Source organism: Podarcis vaucheri (genome assembly GCF_965113315.1).
Source record: "Podarcis vaucheri genome assembly, chromosome: 2".
Classification (NCBI taxonomy): domain Eukaryota; kingdom Metazoa; phylum Chordata; class Lepidosauria; order Squamata; family Lacertidae; genus Podarcis; species Podarcis vaucheri.
Window position 1 is genome coordinate 42,826,531 of NC_138760.1, and position 19,529 is coordinate 42,846,059.

At 41.4% G+C, this 19,529-nt stretch overlaps 1 protein-coding gene and 1 long non-coding RNA gene across 2 annotated transcripts in view; one reads left to right on the forward strand and one right to left on the reverse strand.

The window, feature by feature from the left end:
- Nucleotides 1–11,751, reverse strand: part of LOC309520977 (myosin-3) — a 32,898-nt gene extending 21,147 nt beyond the window's left edge. The window contains exons 1-14 of the mRNA XM_082203054.1: nt 11,672–11,751; nt 7,405–7,616; nt 6,802–6,945; nt 6,564–6,720; nt 6,337–6,364; nt 6,109–6,223; nt 4,100–4,192; nt 2,922–2,985; nt 2,745–2,843; nt 2,431–2,534; nt 2,217–2,355; nt 1,787–1,905; nt 931–1,080; nt 371–541 (exon numbers count right to left, since the gene is read on the reverse strand). Coding sequence (XP_082059180.1) covers nt 371–541; nt 931–1,080; nt 1,787–1,905; nt 2,217–2,355; nt 2,431–2,534; nt 2,745–2,843; nt 2,922–2,985; nt 4,100–4,192; nt 6,109–6,223; nt 6,337–6,364; nt 6,564–6,720; nt 6,802–6,945; nt 7,405–7,608 — 1,587 coding nt within the window. The 5' untranslated portion in view covers nt 7,609–7,616; nt 11,672–11,751. The remainder of the gene's footprint in view (nt 1–370; nt 542–930; nt 1,081–1,786; nt 1,906–2,216; nt 2,356–2,430; nt 2,535–2,744; nt 2,844–2,921; nt 2,986–4,099; nt 4,193–6,108; nt 6,224–6,336; nt 6,365–6,563; nt 6,721–6,801; nt 6,946–7,404; nt 7,617–11,671) is intronic.
- Nucleotides 1–19,529, forward strand: part of LOC309521947 — a 183,512-nt gene that overhangs the window by 149,125 nt on the left and 14,858 nt on the right. The window contains exons 12-16 of the long non-coding RNA XR_014214797.1: nt 464–596; nt 11,696–12,628; nt 14,300–14,629; nt 15,337–17,924; nt 19,243–19,350. This is a non-coding gene — a long non-coding RNA (uncharacterized lncRNA). The remainder of the gene's footprint in view (nt 1–463; nt 597–11,695; nt 12,629–14,299; nt 14,630–15,336; nt 17,925–19,242; nt 19,351–19,529) is intronic.

The following is a 19,529-nucleotide window of genomic DNA, read 5'->3' on the forward strand; positions in this document are numbered from 1 at the left end:
CCATTGGCTAAATGGAAAAACAAACAAGTTTTATTTCAGATATGTATTTCTATGAAGTGGATATTTATTGACTCAAACGGATTAATTTTTTGCTGTATGTATTTCACCAATTCCAAAGTTTGAGAGTCAGTAGCACAGATGTTGTAAAGGTGAAGTGTCATGGTACAGCAATTTTAAGCAAAATCTGAGATGTTGTAGTTCTCATATATATATATATATATAGTGATCTGTCATAGAACAACCCCATTGAAGAAGATAACAGCGGTTACCCAGACCTTGTTGCTGGTTGTGAAGGGGTCCCAATAACGGTTCAGGTTTCAGGGCCTCAAAAATCAAGGTCCGCCACTGCAAGACAATATGGCAAATGTACCTTCTCAATAAGCTCAATGCAGGCAGCCAAATCCATTCCAAAGTCTATGAAAGTCCACTCAATCCCCTCCTTCTTGTATTCCTCTTGTTCCAGCACAAACATGTGATGGTTGAAAAACTGTTGCAGTTTCTCATTGGTGAAGTTGATGCAGAGCTGTTCCAGGCTGTTGAACTAATACCAGAATATATTATGTTAATATGATGGCTTTGGCTTCAAAGGTACACAGGTAAGCAGTTTTTAGAATTAATTCTTCACAATTTTTAGAGGAAAGAAGGGGGCTATGCAAAAGGGAATAGTGGAATGTTTTCTTAATTAATGGTACCTCTTTGGAGGTTAGGGATTAACTTGTCCCTCTCCAAAAGGGAAGAGAAGGTGCGAGCATGGGAAATTATTCTTCCCCTTCCCCATATCACCCATTACAACCATACTCTGGGACAGAGTGCACAAGGCAAAATATATTTATATAAATATTTATAAGCCGACTTTCTGGAACAAGTTCAGCCTAGGCAGTTAATTTGGCTGTTACAAGAGAGGCAAGAAGTTGCAATGGGTCCACATACCTCAAAGATTTCAAAGCCTGCAATATCTAAGACCCCAATGAAGTGTTGCCTGGACAGCTTTGTATCCAGCTGTTGGTTGATGCGAAGTACCATCCAGAAAAAGAGCTTTTCATAGACAGATTTGGAAAGGGCATTGACAGCATGATGCACCTACAGGCAACAGTCCAGACAGTTAGGGGCCACTACATAGTTAAACAATGTTGCTGAAACAAGTCACTGCACAAGTTGTTAGAGCTCAATTGGTAGAGCATAAGGCTGTTAATCTCAGGATTGTGGGTTTGAGCCCCACGTTGGGCAAAATATTCCTTGCAGGGGGTTGGACTAGATGACCCTTGTGGTCCCTTCCAATTGTGATTCTATGAATCACTGTCTGGCCTAGGATATGGAATGACCCAGGAATAATAGTGTTAGCTAGTTAAGATGGAAACTGAATGATCCCAGCTCAGAAACCCACCACAAGAGGTGAGTAGTTTAAATCTCTGGTCTTTCTGCTTCAAACTTCTCCTTCCAAGTTGGGTTGGGGAATACAAGTTGCTTTACCACAGGGCTTCCTGAAAAAAGATGATGATGGTACTGGGTGTCGTGTGGATGTTGTCTCACCTCACCAGAAATTCCTCTCTATCTATCCCAAAGCACTGCAAATGCCCTATGGATTCCCTGCTGGTGTGACCTTTTCTGAATAGTGCTCCTGTGGCATTAATCTAGCTGGGATGGATGTTACCAGGAGAAAACAGATTTCCCCCCAAACTTGTAAATCCTTACTAAGCAGCATCTTGAAAGGAAGAAATGTACCTTGCCTGAGTAAGAGCCCCTCACGTAAGCTAATAAATGTTTTTGATCTGATGCGTGGCCTCACCTGGTCCACTGTTTGACCTTTGGTCACATATTCATTTCCCACTTTCACTCGGGGAAAGCATAGGGCTTTCAGTAAATCTGAAGAATTCAGGCCCATCAGATAAGCTGCTTTGTCAGCCTCTACAAAACAACATATGAGAAGCAAATATGGATGGAACTCTTTCAGGACAGCCAGAAAGCAATAATCATTTGAGAATGGGATAGTCTCAATTAAAGTTGTAGCTGCAATTGTAATTTACTCATTAAAATTATGACAGGGAGAGCGATTCAGATTAATTGCCAAAAGCTGAGGAAGAACTGTATATAATCTCTTTTAATGTGAAATCTTTCCAGGGATGCTTTGCACACCTCATGTGAAAATTCTCTCTCCGCCCCCCCAATGAGATCTGGAAACTGGCTTTTTTTAATGCTGTATGCCAGAGATCTGTTACCTTCACTGCCATCTGGCTCTGCCTGCTCCTCTCGTGGTTTCTGCTTAAACTTCATGTTCCCATAATGCATCACTGCCCCAGTTAGTTTATAGATTCCAACTCTCTCTTCAGCAGTAAAGCCCAAGATGTCTATAGCCGTCTGTAAGACAGTTCATGCAGCAATTAGCTGAAATTGTTACTCAGTATTTATATTAGCAGCAGCACGTATACTTACATCTGTAGCTATTAGTTCTTCTTGGTCATCTATGCTTTGTACTGAAATCTCCCCTTGGCTTATAAATGGGTAGTCATAAGGGTTTGTTGTAATGAGAAGCATTTCTGAAATGAAATTAGAAGAGTCTGATAATCGCCACATAACATCTTAGATTAAGATACAGAAGGAGAGTAAATGGTTCTGAGCAATTCTCTCTCGCCCCCTCCCCATCCAGTTTTGTGTAGCTCTGGCTGAGCAACTAACATAAGATCCTCTTCTGTTTTACCAGATAATCTGAGACATTCAGGAAGGAAATAAATGAGAATCCTGCTTACCAATAAGTTCGGGCTTCTTATTGGAGAGAATCTGATAGAAAATATGGTAACTTCTCTCAGCCTTCAGCTGAAAAGTTACTCTTGATTTTTCCAGCAGATCTGCAACAAAGAGTCACATTTAATGTTTGTAAACCCGGTTTAATATTTGACTGGCTGTGTTCCAATCTGGATACTTACAGGTCTCAATATCTGCAGAGGCCAGCTTTCCAGTGGCACCAAAATGAATCCGAATGAATTTGCCCTGCAAAGTACAGAGAAAAAAGTCCTAACAGAGAACCAAAGACTTTCAGAAAACACAACTACCAGGATTAGATCTATTAGGGATTTTTCATTTTAACATTTTTGCTTGTTTGTTTATTTATTGGAATTGCTCCTTATGTTTCTGGATGGAAGGGGCATTGTTTTCTGTGTTAAGTTTCTATTTTTAATGGAAGGTGTTAGTTGCTTTGGTGGCTCAGTTGAAAAACCATAAGATGAGATATACCGTATTGGCCTGAATATAAGCCACACTTTTTTCCCCAAATTCTGACCGTGAAAAGTTAAAGTGCGGCTTAAATTCATGACCTTACAAAAATTGGCTTTTACAATATCGCTGTAGGATTTTCTATTACATTTGCCATTTATGGGTGTGAGTGCCTGCAGAATTTTAAGGGAGCGTCTTATATTTGGGTATTGTCTTTTTTTCTTTTTTCCCTTTGAATTTTAAAGGTGCGGCTTATTTGCTGGTGTGGCTTATATTCAGGCCAATACGGTAACTATTTCAATAAACAAATGATTTCTGTAAACAGGGCCAGACCTCTTAGTAGGCGGAGTGAAGCAGCTGCTTCAGGTGGCAGATGTTGAGGACTGGTGCTAGAGGTGTTGAAGGACAAATCTGTGTGTGCTGTACAGCCTGTCCTGTGCCTCCTAAGCTAGTCTGCTAACCTCAAGTACATTAGAAAATGCTGTTCTACTGCTAGAGCTGAATCCCAGCTTTTGGCTATTTGCATTTATTGATGTGCACAGCTCCGCTTCCTTCTCTGAAATGTATCAATTTGCAAGCTGCTTTCTTAAAATAAGATAAGTTTAGAAGAAAAGATGCTACTGAAGCACTTCAAAGTCTTGGCACTGGTGTACAACTTATCAAAGACAAACAAGAATTTGAGATATTTACGTAAAACTGATATGTGAATTGCCTGTTACATTTCTCAGCAACTACAAAGCAAGCCACATTCCTTCAGCGGGACTTCCTCCAGGGCAACACCTTCATGATCAGTCCCAGGATGTGAAATGCAAACACAATAATGAGACAGCTGATATTATTGGCTAAAAAATTGATAACGACTTTTAGATCCTGCAATGTATGCACCACTCACAAAGCGAGAGGAATTGTCATTCCTGACAGTCTTGGCATTTCCAAAGGCCTCCAATAGGGGATTGGCACTGATGATCTGATCTTCAAGTGTCCCCTATAAAAGGAAAGGAAAGGAAATATTTGAAAAGTGAATAATAAAGCAATGGAAGTAACAGCTATTGAATGTACATGAATAAATACACAAGACTTTGGGCACAATGCTGTGCTCACAATGCTATATTCTACAGCTAAGTGTTAGCTTTCCGCATTAGTTTTCATGAAAAACTACCCCTTAACTTGTTTCACTCTCCAAGTTGACCAAGTCTTAATTAGATCCTTAAGTCTGATTAACGTGAAGAATGCCTGGGTCATGAATGGACCTTGACTCATATTTCTGTTCATTTTAGGACAAGTGATTGGTCTACAGGTGATGTGTTCATTATTCCCTGCACCAAGCAGGGATCTGAAAGTGACTCAAAGGATTCAAGTGAGAAGGTGTCTGTTGCATGCATCCTTATAGCTACTGTATGATCCCTTCCCAGTTGGTTTGGGTTTTTTGGAAGTTTGACTCTGAATTGCTCTGGTAGAGAGAGGAAGGGAGTGAAGAAATGAAAGAATGAAAACGGGAGGAAAAGAAAGGAAGAGAGACAGGAGACAGGAAACTGTAATAAACTTATGGTGAATTAAGAAACAGTTTGTGGCCACGCCTTTCCAACTACATCCTTTTTCCCTGGAACAAGATACAAAAGTGTGGCTAGAACAGCAGGAAATTCTCTGTGCATCTCAACTAGATAATCATCCCTGTGTGAGGGATGATTTGTCCCTTCTACCACCTGGGCAGCTGTCCATGGTACTGTGTTGCTTAGCCTTAAAAGGTAAAGGTAAAGGTACCCCTGACCATTAGGTCCAGTCGTGACCGACTCTGGGGTTGCGGCGCTCATCTCGCTCTATGGGCCGAGGGAGCCGGCGTTTGTCTGCAGACAGCTTCCGGGTCATGCGGCCAGCATGACTAAGCCGCTTCTGGTGAACCAGAGCAGCGCACGGAAACACCGTTTACCTTCCCGCCGGAGCGGTTCCTATTTATCTACTTGCACTTTGGCGTGCTTTCGAACTGCTAGGATGGCAGGAGCAGGGACCGAGCAACGGGAGCTCACCCCGTCGCGGGGATTCGAACCGCCGACCTTCTGATCAGCAAGTCCTAGGCTCTGTGGTTTAACCCACAGCGCCACCCACGTCCCACTGCTTAGCCTTAGAGGCACCCTTAGACTAGTGGCTGGATATAGCCACATTTCACAACCCGTTTCGGGCAGAGGAAGATAGGTAATCCAAAAAAAGAAAAAAGAACAACATACTCTTCAACCACTTCCCTTTCTCAGCAGTTGCCGTGAAAATTATTGAGATGCTGTATGCTGGAACTGCTAGGTAGCTTTTTATTGTAACAGCTCTGGAAGCAAGTGTCATGAGGACATCACAGAATGAATTAATTATTGCTTAGAAATCCACAGCCCTTATTTTACCGAAAAAGCATGGTTTAAAAAAATCTTCATGAGGCTATCCAATGTGGATCCAGTAAGTGAAGTCTCAGGGCTTGGTGGATTGTGATACTTTGGCTGTAAGCCCCATTGTTTTTTAATTGATAAAGGAAATTCTATAGACCTGATCACTTAACAGAACAGAGTACAGTCGTACCTTGGTTTTCGAACAGCCTAGTTCCCGAACATTTTGGCTCCTGAATGCCGCAGACCTGGAAGTGACTGTTCTGGTTTGCAAACTATTTTTGGAAGCTGAATGTCCAACGGAGCTCCAAATTGGCTGCAAGAGGTTCCTGCAGCCAATCAGAAGCCACACTTTGGTTTCTGAATGTTTTGGAAGTCGAACGGACTTCCGGAACAGATTCTGTTTGACTTCCAAGGTATGACTGTATTTGTAACGATCAGGAAGTTGTTCAGAGTCTATGGTTCTTCAGCAGTGCCTTTTGTATGCTTACAACCACAGGTTTATTTGCACTAATGCCAGCCCATCTCTCCCTACCTTCATCTTGGATTGAGATTCCTTTTTCTTGGCTCCTTCTCCAGTAGCTGCAATTGTTGCAAAGTACTGGATGACACGCTTGGTGTTGACAGTCTTTCCAGCACCAGATTCTCCACTGTCACGAAAAAAGCAAGCAAGCATCATGTAAAGAAAAATGGAGGACCATTACTTATGTTATAATTGTACTTTGGCAATATGAAGTAGGACAAACCCAAAGCATCTGCTTACGTGATCAGGATAGACTGGTTTTCGCGATCTGCCAAAAGGAAAGGGAGAAGCCTGCTCATTATGCTGCAGAGGCATATGCTGAGTTACAGGATCAACCACTGGATTAATTTCCCTCAAATCTGGGCATTTGATAAAGGCTTACTAAGCCTGATGGTATCATGATTGTTCCTCCAATTCCCTTCTGCTTATAACACCTTATTCCCCTTTCAGTTGTGAAGTATACGTACCAGTTAGCATGAACTGATAGGCATTGTCAGAGATGGAGAATATGTGGGGAGGCACTTCTGTGCGCTTTTTGCCCCGATAGCCAGCCACCACTTCTGGATTGTAGACAGGCAGCCATTTGTAGGGATTAACAGTGACACAGAAAAGGCCCGAGTAGGTCTGCATGAAAACCAATAAAAATACTGTTAGACTCTGTCCCTTTGGGGATTCCTTTCTGTGGACCAGGATAACACCACTTACATAAATCATCCAGGAGCTGTAGCGATCTTTGAGGTTATACAAAACAGCAGGTTCATGCAGATGCGTCAGCATTGCCATGTCCTCAATTCTGTCAAACTTAGGTGGGTTCATAGAATACACATCATCTGGCTTGACAGTCAGAGTCTGAAATGCAAAAGAAGGACTTTCGATGAGGAATGGTTACTTCACAATGCAAGTTTGCAATACAAATGAAATTATTTCAATCGTGATGGCATATATTTAGGACCCACACTATTTTTGTGATTTTTTAAAATAATTGTAAGCTTTTAAAACTTTTTAATGTTGTGTTTTAAATAATTGTAACCCACCCTGGGATCTTGGGGTGAAATGTAGGATGATGATGATGATAATGATAATGATAATGATAATATCACCACCTATCTTCAGGACAGACCGAAAACTCTTTATGTAAAAATTAATATGCATATTATAGAGATGTTTTCAGTAGCTCATCCCAGCAGTTTAAGTGCTTCGCAAATTTTGTCCCAATTATGATCAGAACAATCCAGTTGGAAAATCTTAGCACATGTTTATTGAAAAGGAGGACTCCACACTCCACCCCAAATCTTCAAAGACACTCACCCTGCCATCATCTGTGTCCACGGTAGTTTTGCCACCTTCAGTGCCCTTGATTTTCCCTTTGGCATATTCCTCCTTTGGATCAGCCACGAAGCAATAGGTCTTGGCATCAAAGGGTTGGTTCTGGGCCTCTATTCGCTCCTTCTCAGATTTTCGGAGAAAGGGGGCAGCCACCCCAAAAACCTCCATTTCTGCATCACTGCTCATTGCTGCAGCTAAACGTGAGACAGGAGGGTCAGTCCTTATTCTGTGGAAGTCTAGGGAACTTGAACTAGAGACATCATGTTCAGACAATACCAGACATGGTCCCTATTCCTAAATCTAATGGAGTGTGCAGCAGCGTGAATGATCCCTTTTGTAAGCAGAACAGAAGGTCCAGCTATTCCCACAAGTTCCCATTTTCTCTGTAATCCTGACATTATGTACTACGCCAGGGGTATACAATGTACAGGCAGGGACCGGGCTTACATCCCAGACCGCCGCCCCCCCCATGTCAGTGTGCCCGTGTAAGACCGCACTGCACCACCCTGTTCTGCTCCCACCCCATTCCAAACCTTTTTGTGACATTTTTGTGATGTCTTTGGGTCACTTTCAGATTTGGGCCAATGTACATGGACAAGTTTAAAACAGTTGTTGCCTTTAGTGCCACCCAGGTGTTATTGGACTCCAGTTCCCATCAGCTCAAGCCAGTGTTGATGATGGGAGCTGAAGTCCAAAAACACCTGAAATATGTGGCATTGGATAGCTCACATTAAATTCTGGGCACACTCTCCCTTCAGTTTTCTATAATCCAATCGTTCTGTCTCCTGAAAGATCACCAGCTTACTTATGTCTACCTATTTGCCCTTAATATGCTTCTTATGTTGCTTTATTTTTATCTGCCTAACTGTCCTAAGAACTTTGTTAAAGGGAAAAATATCAGTACCAAGGAGAATTAAGAATGAATATAAGTAAATTGCCATTTTGAAGCAAATAACAACAATAGTGAGGATAGTTTAGCATCCATGAAATAGTTGCACAAATACAAAATCTGGAATCTAGAAAAGAATGCAGCACCTTGCCATTGATTATTTTTTTTAAGTTTCAAAAGGAAGCATAATAATTTAAAAGAAATAATGAAATACAGAAGTAATTATCACAATTGCATCCTGCCCTGTGATAATTTTGACAGAAAACAGAAATTATGCAAAACAATTGCATGTAACTTAGCCTGATTTGTATATTCGAGTCAAATTAGTTACTTTGGTATAGAATTGATATTATTATAATTCTGTGAATGGCCTATCTGGTGCAGAAAGAAATCAGTTGTTTATGTTACCTTTGGTAGGATCACTCCTCTTTTTGGAGCCATCCAAACCCACCCAAAGAGACCAAATGTGGCTTGCTTGCTTCTTTGGGTGCTTTTAAATCTAGGCATCTAGCATGTGTTGCTTGTCACAGCAAGGCCTGAGATGGGTGGGTTGGGGTTTTTTTAGTTCTACACATTCCTTAAGCATAGTTCTTTGGTGAGGAAGCACCTCTGTTGTGCCTCCTATTTTCCAAGTTACATTTTATTGGCTCAGAACATGGGATGAGATGAACAAGTAAGATGATAACAGGAACTCCTGGGCAGGGGGAAAAGTTGGTTTACTCCCACTTTCAGCGTTCCTGCACTTAGTGTAAAATGAAGCCCCCTTTTCTTTCATCAGGTTGTGTCTGTGTTGCTGTTGAATGTCCCTGTGTACTGGGAAAGGGGAGGAAGGAGAGAAGGGGGTAGTAGCTGTGAAAATATAAGATTACTTGAGATATGCAGTGGCACCTGTGCTTAGCAGAATGTTGATTGAATTCTGCAGTCTCTGTGTTGAGTGGATGGGAAGGAGCATGTGTCTGCATGTGCTGTGAGTGAGAAACAAAGAACCCTCAACCATCTGCTGCAGGTAGTTTCAGGGGATGGAACTGCTGCTTCTGATGATGAGAGATTAGGGATCTCACTTAGGAGAGATCATATTAAACATCTTCCGGAGGAGTAGCCATGTTCCTCTATTGCAGTGAAAACAACAGAGTGTTGTGGCTGCTTAAAAGACTAACACATTTATTGGCGATAAGCTTTCAAAGATTACAGTCCACTTCATCAGAGGCGTGAAGTGTTCTCCTTAGTTATAGGGAGGTGTGTGTCTGTGCATGCGCACGTGCATGGTTTGTGGGGAGGATTGTAAAGGCGAGGTCAGAGAGAAATGAAATGCAGAAAAAGTATAGATAGTGACAATTACATACTTAGCAATGGTAATTCACATAACAGTTCAGGATGACACAGGCACCCTGGCAATGGTAAGCCAGTGAACACATAAAAACCTACAAATCACCATATTTTTCACTCTATAAGACGCACCAGACCACAAGACGCACCTAGTTTTTGGAGGAGGAAAACAAGAAAAAAAATATTCTGAATCTCAGAAGCCAGAACAGCAAGAGGGATCACCGCGCAGTGAAAGCAGCAATCCCTCTTGCTGTTCTGGCTTCTGGGATAGCTGCATAGCCTGCATTCGCTCCATAAGACGCACACACATTTCCCCTTACTTTTTAGGAGGGGAAAAGTGAGTCTTATAGAGCAAAAAATACGGTATTTGTTTCGCTTCCATCCACAAGTGATAACATTCAAGTGCCTGATGTATTGTAATTCAGGGACAGGCCTATTTGTAAAATACAGATGGGCATTGTTGGCAGATGATGACACATATCACATTAGCAGATGTGGAGGCGAATGAACCCCTGAAGTTGTGGGTGACATTATTAGGTCCTGTGATAGTGTTTCCAGAGTAGCTATGCAGAGAGCGATAGAATCATAGAATTGTAGAGCTGGATGGGACTATGAGAGTCCTCTAGTCCATCCCCCTGCAATGCAAGAATCTTCTACCCGATGTGGGGCTCAAACCCATGATTAAGAGGCCTGTTTAGGGACGTTTTTACAATGTGTGACATTATAATGTATTTTTAATCTTTGTTGGAAGCCACCCAGAGTGGCTGGGGAAATCCAGCCAGATGGGCGGGGTACAAATAATATATTATTATTATTATTAATTATTATTATTATTGTTGTTGTTGTTGTTGTTGTTGTTGTTGTTGTTGTTGTTGTTGTTATTATTATTATTATTATTATTATTATTATTATTATTATCATGCTCTACCAGATGAGCTACCCAAGGCATCTGGATCTGCCAGAGGGGCTGCTTCCTATGTCAATATCTTTTTTATATGTGCTGTTGTTGCTGCTAAGTAGCTGTTTTTGGTAGGGTGCTATCTGAATGTCAGTATATAGACCTACCACTGTGAGAGAATGAGAGTACCGTACATTTCAGCCTTCCAAGACGCTTTGTAAAAGTCCTTAAACTAGTCATCCTAGAGCAAAATACCTTCAAAGGGAGAGTGCTGTGTGAAACCAATGAATTACAATTTATCTACATTTTCATTTGGAAAGATCCAACATTAGTCATGCTAGAAGTAGTTCCATTGACTTCTGTGGGTCTACTCTGAATGTGACAAACATTGACTATCACTTGTGAACTGAACTGAGACAAAGGATTTTTTTAGCACAATACATGTGTTAATTGGCTCACCAATGTCAGGGTCATTGAGAACTGTTATTTATCTGATGCCCTTTTAAATGTGTGGTGGAAGGGGGGATTATTGATTTGTTTTTGTTCTTATTTTCATTATGCATTTTGTGTTTTTTATAATGTAATTTTCTGTTGCGAACCACACTGAGATCTACAGGTAGAGGGTAGTATACTAAAAAAAACCAAATAACTAAGTACTTTTCTACATTTTATTTCTCTCTGACCTCACTTTACACAACCCCCTCATCCCAACTCATGTGTATGTACACCTATAACTCAAGATAACACTTCATGCATCTGATGAAGTAGATTGTAGTCCATAAAACTTCATGCCATTTTAAATTAGTTCATCTTTAAGATGCTGTAAGTCTCTTCGTCAAATACTGAATGCCGGAAAATGATAACATAAGTGCATGGGAGATTGGTTTTTCCACGAAATGGCCCGCCAATTTCTTAGAATGTCATTCCTTCACCCACAATTTGCAGGCAGGAAAGTCAAAGTATAGGGAGGTACTTTCCCTCTCCTCAGTACACAAGCACAGAAGCACTGCAGTTATTATCACTCCACAGCAGACTGACTGAGAAAATGAAATTGCATCACACAAAAAGTATCAAGAAATGTCATTTGGGAGGTGGGGTAGGGGTGGGACACATAGCGCCACACCTTGACTTCTCACCTTTTTATTTTCCACTCCCAACAGAAAGAAGAAAGGAACTGGATGAAATAAGACGTCTAATCTAGAAAGGAGCAGAGAGCATAAGCATTCATGAGTCCAGGATCCTCAACAGCTGAGAATTTTTTAGAATCTCAAAATACACTACAGAAATGAACCCTCTTCCCCCTAAAATTCCTCCTCAGAGCAAAGTGCCTTTAAGCTCAGCTAAAGTATAGCTGCCCTTATTGTCTAAATTAACACTTGGTTGCTTTGAGATCTGTCCCAAAGCTCTGGAGTATGTTGCCCATATTGCAGGAGGGAGGGGGTAGGGGATGGGGATGGAAGGAGAGAGACTGATTATCAAACTTACCTCTCACAGCTCGCAGCCACCAGTAAGCCTTTCATCTCCGTCAGCTTTTATAGGCTGTGATTCTTCTCTTAGCTCAACCCCTCTCTATATTTGGAAATCAGAGACTGGACCTAAAGCCTGCTTGCCGCTTATACACTTATTTACCCTCAGAAAATGTATTAATAGAAATGACCAAGTTTAGTCATTATTTATCAGTTGTGATACTTTGGAATGGAAGCTAACCATTTCTTTAAACTTGGGAAGTAATGCCAGTGCAGGAGAGATTTGGTGTCTGATCCCTTTAGAAAAGAGAGTTTGTGGCAGTTTTTCTGTCTGGCACTCTTATTGGATCAAATCCTGCAATATACTTGCATTTTAGTAGCCTGGCAAACAGCTATTTTATTAAATACATTTTAAGAATCAGTTACATTTTAGGCACTAAAATGCAACATCTGAGATTCCGAAACACATGTGCAATATATATTTATACATTCATTTGCCTGCAGTTTGAACCTATATGTGGAAACATGTATTTTCCTGGAGTAATGTGTGAAGAAGCATCCACTATCAGCAGGAATGTTGACACTAAAGAAACACTTCTTTTTTGTTTTGCCCAAGCAAAGCCTCAGGTAAAAATGACAGTAAGAAAACAGAACACTGGGAATTAAGCATAGATGGTCATCTGTCCATTCACACACACAAACACACTGCAGGAAAGTGTGAGTATATGCTCCATCTGGTTGAGGGAGATCATGTGGGTCTTTCTGCCATCCCAATTGGTCCTGCTCGCATGATTGCAATGGTGCAGGCTGCGCTACAAGGGATTTAACTCCCTTTCTGTGTTAAAAGGGAAGAGGGGTAAGAATGTACAGAAGGGCAAGCTTTGAAAGAGTGACTGAATAAAAAGCAAAGTCAAGACAGGAATAAATAATTGCAAGCCATTTTGAGAACCCTTCTTACTTTCTTTGTAAGATTTATTGTCTCTGTCCTTCACCAGGGCAGGTTGAAACTGTATATAGAGTTATAAAAACAAGTAATACCATTCCAACAAAAATGAAGTATAGATTCAGCAACAAAAATGGTGGATTCTACAAAACAAAATAGTTTAACTTTCAAAGGCCAGAATTTTGTAAGGAGAGAGTTTAAGGACTTTGGTCAAAAATGAAATATGAATCCCCTGAATGAACGAAGAAAGACCTGTCAGGGAAACAGGTCCTTAATATTTAACAAAGATCTAGTTATCGTCTCTGACACTTTTGTCCTTATCCTTAAGGGTTTATCATCAGCTTGCCACTGTCCTGAACAGGCATGACCTCCTAAGAAGCATGCCAAAGAATTAAAGCTATGCTACCAAAGAGGGAATCGGTAACAGCTGATGAAAGCAGACATCGTGTAAATCAAAACATACTAATGAGAAACAAAGGGCAAGTATTTTAAAGCAGGGACACTCCCAGGCTAGTCATCCACTTAATAGAAAGTGGGGTTCCAAACCCATACTGCTTTTGAATTACTTGTTTTAAAAATTTATATTCTACAGTGGTACCTCGCAAGACGAACGCCTCGCAAGACGGAAAACCCGCTAGACGAAAGGGTTTTCCGTTTTGGAGGCGCTTCGCAAGACGAATTTCCCTATGGGCTTGCTTCGCAAGACGACAGCCAATAGGGAAATATCCGGGACAGCGGGGAAGCGCAGCGCGTCTTCCCCACTGTCCTTGGACCTCCTCCGAAGCCGGGCGGTGGGGCGGGAACACCTCCTCCCACCGCCGCTGGGCTTCGGAACGATGCTCCGAAGCCGGGCGGCGGGGCGGGAACACCTGAGGCAGGTGAAGAAACTACAGATTGCAGGGATGTAGCCTAGAGCCTAGAGTCACTTCCATCCAGCTCCAGGTAGAGTGAGCAGCAAGCTGTCTTCCCTTTCACTTGAGGTCACTGAAGAATGGTCAATAAACAGCCACATCTCTCATGAAAAATGAATTCTTAGAATCCTCTCTAAGCCGGGAGAATGAGCTCTTGTCTTTTTTTAGCAGCAGCCTTCCATGGTTAAGCGTATTTTGAATGTACTGCCTTGTTTGTATTAGGTGTCCATGGAAAGTTGAGATGTTCCAGAAGCATCCATTTTATGCTAGGCTTCAAGCACGAGGACAAGAATTTTGCAGGGTGATTTTGATGGTTGGAGAGAAAGGGAACATGGGGGCTTTCCCATCACATAGAAGAACAAGCAGGCAGCAGCCACAGATCTGGGTTCCAAAGAGCTGCTTTTGCAAATTAAGGCTCCCTCACCCCTCCCTTCTTTTTTCTAGTAGGTTAATGTTACCCATTGGGCATCAAAGATTAGAGAAGAGAACTCAGCAACAGACCTTAGCCACAGCCACTAAGGACCAGGCCCTCTTGGCTCAGCAATACTGCATTACTGCCTGTATCCAAAACTATTACATGGTAAGCAACTGCTGTTCATCTGCTGTGAATTCTGTGTTATTTGAAGTGTCTTCTATTCTAACTATGTGATTAATATGCACCAGAGGAGCTCAGCTTCTGGATCTTGAAGTACAGCAAAGTTTTATTTGGGAGCCAGACATTTATTCTAGTGCACAAATCAACTCCACCTGAAGTTCTCAGCTCAAAGCAATAAGGTCTTTTTTTAAAATAATTTTTATTAACAGGCCAATCACATCACATTATCACATTGATTCCAAATTATACAGCCAAATTTTAAATTTTGTTGGTGGTACCCATACATCAAGCTCAGCTCGAGTCCAAAACAGCATCACTTATCTTACTGCATTAATTAGACAGTTCTGTCCAGTTTGATCCAGATAGTCCTTTATTACTTCTTTTCTCTTCTTGTTGTTATCATAAATTCCTTTCTTTGCGATCTCTGATGATTTTCACAAGCAGGTTAAAAGCTGGCATTCTATGTGGATTTTGTACTCTTCCAAAAATCATATCGATCCGGGACAGCCTCTGTACAACGCTTCCATAAACAAAATTAATCTCCGATCTGTCCTTTATTTTTCTCAGGCTTGCCAAATAAATCAAATGAGTCTGGGGGTTCTGTCAGGTCAAACTTACATTCCAGCATTCCTTCTCATTCAAACAATCCTGATTCTCCTCCCCCAGTCCTTCTTCCTCCGGCAAACCTGTCATGGCGAGACGCCATTTTTTAACTGCGTCATAAAAATTTTCCTCTTTTCTCACCGTTCTCCAGTCTTCTTTCCTGTTATACTCCGTCCCACATAGTTCTTAAAATCCTGCGTGTGATTCATAGAAACGCGACAATCTTGTTTCTATCTGGGGTGAGGGGTTATTAATGTCACATCACGCAGAGCAAAGCAATAAGGTCTTTTAGAGTAATATGTCAGGGGGCAAATGCTTTGGGTGCCAGAGAAGTCCTTGCACCAATAGTTAGCCATTCCTGTTTTAAACAAACCACCTAAAGAGAACAAGATGAAAAATCCACAGATAAATGTATGGAGCAAAGTATTTGCCTAGTATGTTTCTTTAGATGACATTGAACTATTACGACTGCAGTCCTAAAAATGTTGTGAGGGATTTAAGTCGGTTTAGACCTGTTTACTAAATGGGACTGGCACCCTTCAACATTAGTGCTGGTGTCATGTGCTTGGAATTCCAAAACTGGCATTATGTGCTATTACGTGATGTTGCACTGCTATGGCAATGGGACAGCTCTTAGGATCATGCCACAAGCCTGTTTATATCATGAGAGTGAGGGTGGAAGGAACCTGGGTTTACCTCCATCTCTGCCTTAAATAAATCGCTCTCTCTCAGCCTCAGATCTATATTTGTTAAATTAAGAGGGCGTTGGCCAATTTGGTGCCCTCCAGGTGATGTTAGACAACAATTCCCATCATCCCTGACATTGGTCATATCGGCTGTGGAAGATGGGAGTTGGAGTCCAACAATATCTGCAGGACCCCATGCTGTCTATCCCTTGTTATAAAGAATAGCTGTGAGCTGTATCAATTCCAAGCAGTAGCAGAAGAAGAAATGTAAGTCTAAATACCTAATCTACTTAAACAGTCTAGCTTAAAATGAGATTCTCCATGCCCCACAACCTTTACAGATCAGGCTAAAGTCTGTTTCTTGCATTTCAAAATTCCTATATATATATAGAACTACCGCTCACCCATCTAAGTGGTGGGCGGGGTTTGTGACCTGGTGTGGGCTTCCCAAGCCTGGGTGACACCCCATCGCTCACTGGCCGTCACTCCGCCTCCTTTTTGGCTGGCCAATCAGTGGCTGACTGGGAGGCGGGATGAGGGCCAGGTAGGACAGGCTCCTGCCGGCCATCTACTCAGTCGGTATTCATTGTCTCTGATTGTCTATGCAATTCAGCACACAAAACCATTGATGTTAAGGTTTTATTTATATCTGGTTCTGTGATTCAGTGTACAATGGTGTACAAATGCAGCAATTGCACATTCTGATCTACATGTAGGTTCCCCATTCATTCCTATGTGACACTGCCTTCAGTGTAGTAACTGAATACCTTGTGAAACTGCTTGAAAGTTGCTCCACAGAGTAGTAGCAACAAGACAAAAGTTGTGTACATAATCCTACATAACACAACCCAAATGGTTTGAGCAAGTTCATTCATTTATGGATCAGGGTACTCGCTATTATCTTAGAAGTGATCGAAACTTTGCTGAATAATTTACTTTTAATCAAGCAGTTCTAAATTTAGCAGTTTTTTTAATCCTTCACAGTCTCCTAAATCACTGAATACCTTACAAAACTATTAGAACTATTACTGTGTTTCAATTAATCACATTTCAAGTATCTATTACAGCCTTACTGAAAAGGGAAAAATAGATCTAAAGAGCCTCTAACTGTAAAATGTTGTGAATGATACTAGGCTCTTATGCATAAAAGTTAGTCTTAAAAAAATAATAATTACATTATACAGAGACAGAAAATGATAATATTTTAGATTTTATCCTGTATTGTGTGTTAAATGGCACTAGAATAGGCTGTAGTTGCTGCTCCAGGCCCAGGTAGCATGCAGCCAACAGGGCCTCAAGAAAGGAGAAAAATAAGACACAGGACAACAGGACTTGGGTTCAAACAGGCCACAACTTTTTTATTACAGATGTATGTAGATTTTGGCGAAGGCATTGGGTGTGTATCCTGAATCAACCAGCCCACCTGCTGACTGATTGTGTGCGTTGACACCGGGTTAAGGGTCACTCCAAAATGTACATCAAATAGGGCAATTCCTCCAGGACTGCCATTTTGGGAGGGTGCTATGGCCTGTTGACCCCTGTCTGGACACCTGGACAACCCCCCCCCCCCGGACGCTTTCAGCAGAGTACCAATTTCCTGTTGTGGAGGGGGACGAGTCCTGAGCCCCTGCCCAGACTGAGGATCCAACCTAATGTTTTATCTGCCAACAATAAATTGTGACAGTTGCCATGACACAGGCAAAACTTCAAGATAAGCTCAGTCCAACTCTGACTGAGCTGGTTGGCTCAGGTGTGGCCCAATTATATAGAAAACTGGTGGACCTGACTGAAGGTTCCAGGCCAAAGTCTCCAGCCAGGTCCACCACTATGGCCATACTCCCTTGCCTGCTCATGATTGGTTGATTCAACTGAGCAGGCTCCCAGCAGCCCATGCAACCATAGGAGGAGGCACTGATGTTCTTAAACAGTTGCGTGGGACAGAACAATGGCCCCTATCTCGTTGCGGTCACACTAGGCTATAAACCACCGCTCCCTAGCATTAGATGGTAAGTGGCCATTTTTCATTATATGGTAAAGAAGTTTCTAAAGTTCTGACTATTTAATTAAAAAATAAATAAATTTCACAGGATATCTCAATAAAGAAGCACTTGGTAAACAGCCTGCAATTCGCTCTTGAAATGCCCCCCCTCCCAAAGCAGGATTCAACCCATCTCCAAGCATTCAGGTGAGGCGATAAAGTTGCTGGGAAGTGATTTCATTTGGCATCGTTCAGTTCTTTGTCTAGGTATTTCTACATACATGTGGATTTATCATGCCAACCTTACTGGGTCGTGCAGCATAAAAGTGTACGATCAAAGCAACGGCTAGGCACTTTTAATTGTTCTATGTATTTAAATATTTGTATATAGCCATTTCAGAAAAAATAAAATTACATGACATTAAAAACTCACTAGCAAGTGAGATTCAAATCTTCTTGATATGCTCACTTTAATGACTGTCATTGTATTTGTGAGGGTGTGTGGGATGAATGTATGAGCAAAGGTCTAACAAGCAAGGTCTTGGTGAAGGAAAACACTGGAGTTGCGACAAAGAGTGTCAGAGTGTTTGACACTCCACGGGCAACTTGTTTCAGGATGCTTTGTATACTAAAAATCTCGTAAGAGTTTCAAGTAAATAAACTGTGCTTGTTTCTGATAAAACCTCCAAATTATTTTGCTATCACAACAGCTTTCTTGCATATTATTTGTTTTACCTTGCTTTGCTTCCACATGGCTTACCTACTACCAGTACCTACCAGATAAACTTTTGTTACATTTCTTTCAGACATTTTGTCCAGAACATTATACGCAAATATCACAGAATTAGAAATGTTGCATGTTTGCATGCAACATTAGGGAGTTTGCACTAGTCACATTTGTTGTCCCACATCACAAATATTAGGTCCATGTGTAAATTAGTACAGTACTATATCCTGTTAGTTTCAACATTCTGGTCCTTGTCCTGTTCTTGAAGCTGTACATAGCACAAAGCACTGCGTCCTGGCACTCCCCCTTGAGTGTATTTTGGAACTGCTATAAAAGTGTGTTTTCCTATTGCTTCTCTCTCTCTGGATTGGCTAGCTGCAAAGATGCCCACCTGTGCTGTCCTTCTCCTTTGGAATGTCTCAAGCCTTTAGTCTTGGGCTGAAGCATTGTCATTCCATTGGAGAAGGTCCTTTTTTTGGCACTCTGTGCTGCATACCACAAATGCAATTGCTTCTCAAGGAGACAAATGGAACTGCAACATCTCATTCCAGAAGAGCTTCTGTCATGATGCCCTGGCGTAGGATGGCATAGGCTAAACGAGGGGTGGAGGGAGAGAATAGGGAGCCAGCTTTTCTCAAGTGATGCTATTTTACATAAATATCTTTTAAGACTTCAAAATAGATGTTTAAAAATAGATGTGAAATAGGCAGCACTGTAAGGGAAACGCTTTAATAATGCACAGTTTTTTTCTGTACTGTTGTAATTACTAAAGAAACCATCAAGGCTTTTCTGTTCCAGGGAATACATAAATATACAAATATATTTCCTTGTGCAAACCTGTTTGTAGTCTAGAAATGATAAGTGCTTTGACTGATATACCCTCTTCAGGATGAGTGCTGCCTCCAGGTAAGTTTTCAATCTACTTATTGTCATATAACTTGCCCACAAACAACTCAGAACAAATTCAGGTAGGTAGCTGTGTTGGTCTGATGCAGTCGAAATAAATAAAAAATTGTCCAGGAGCACCTTTGTTGTTGTTGTTTAGTCGTTTAGTCGTGTCTGATTCTTCGTGACCCCATGGACCA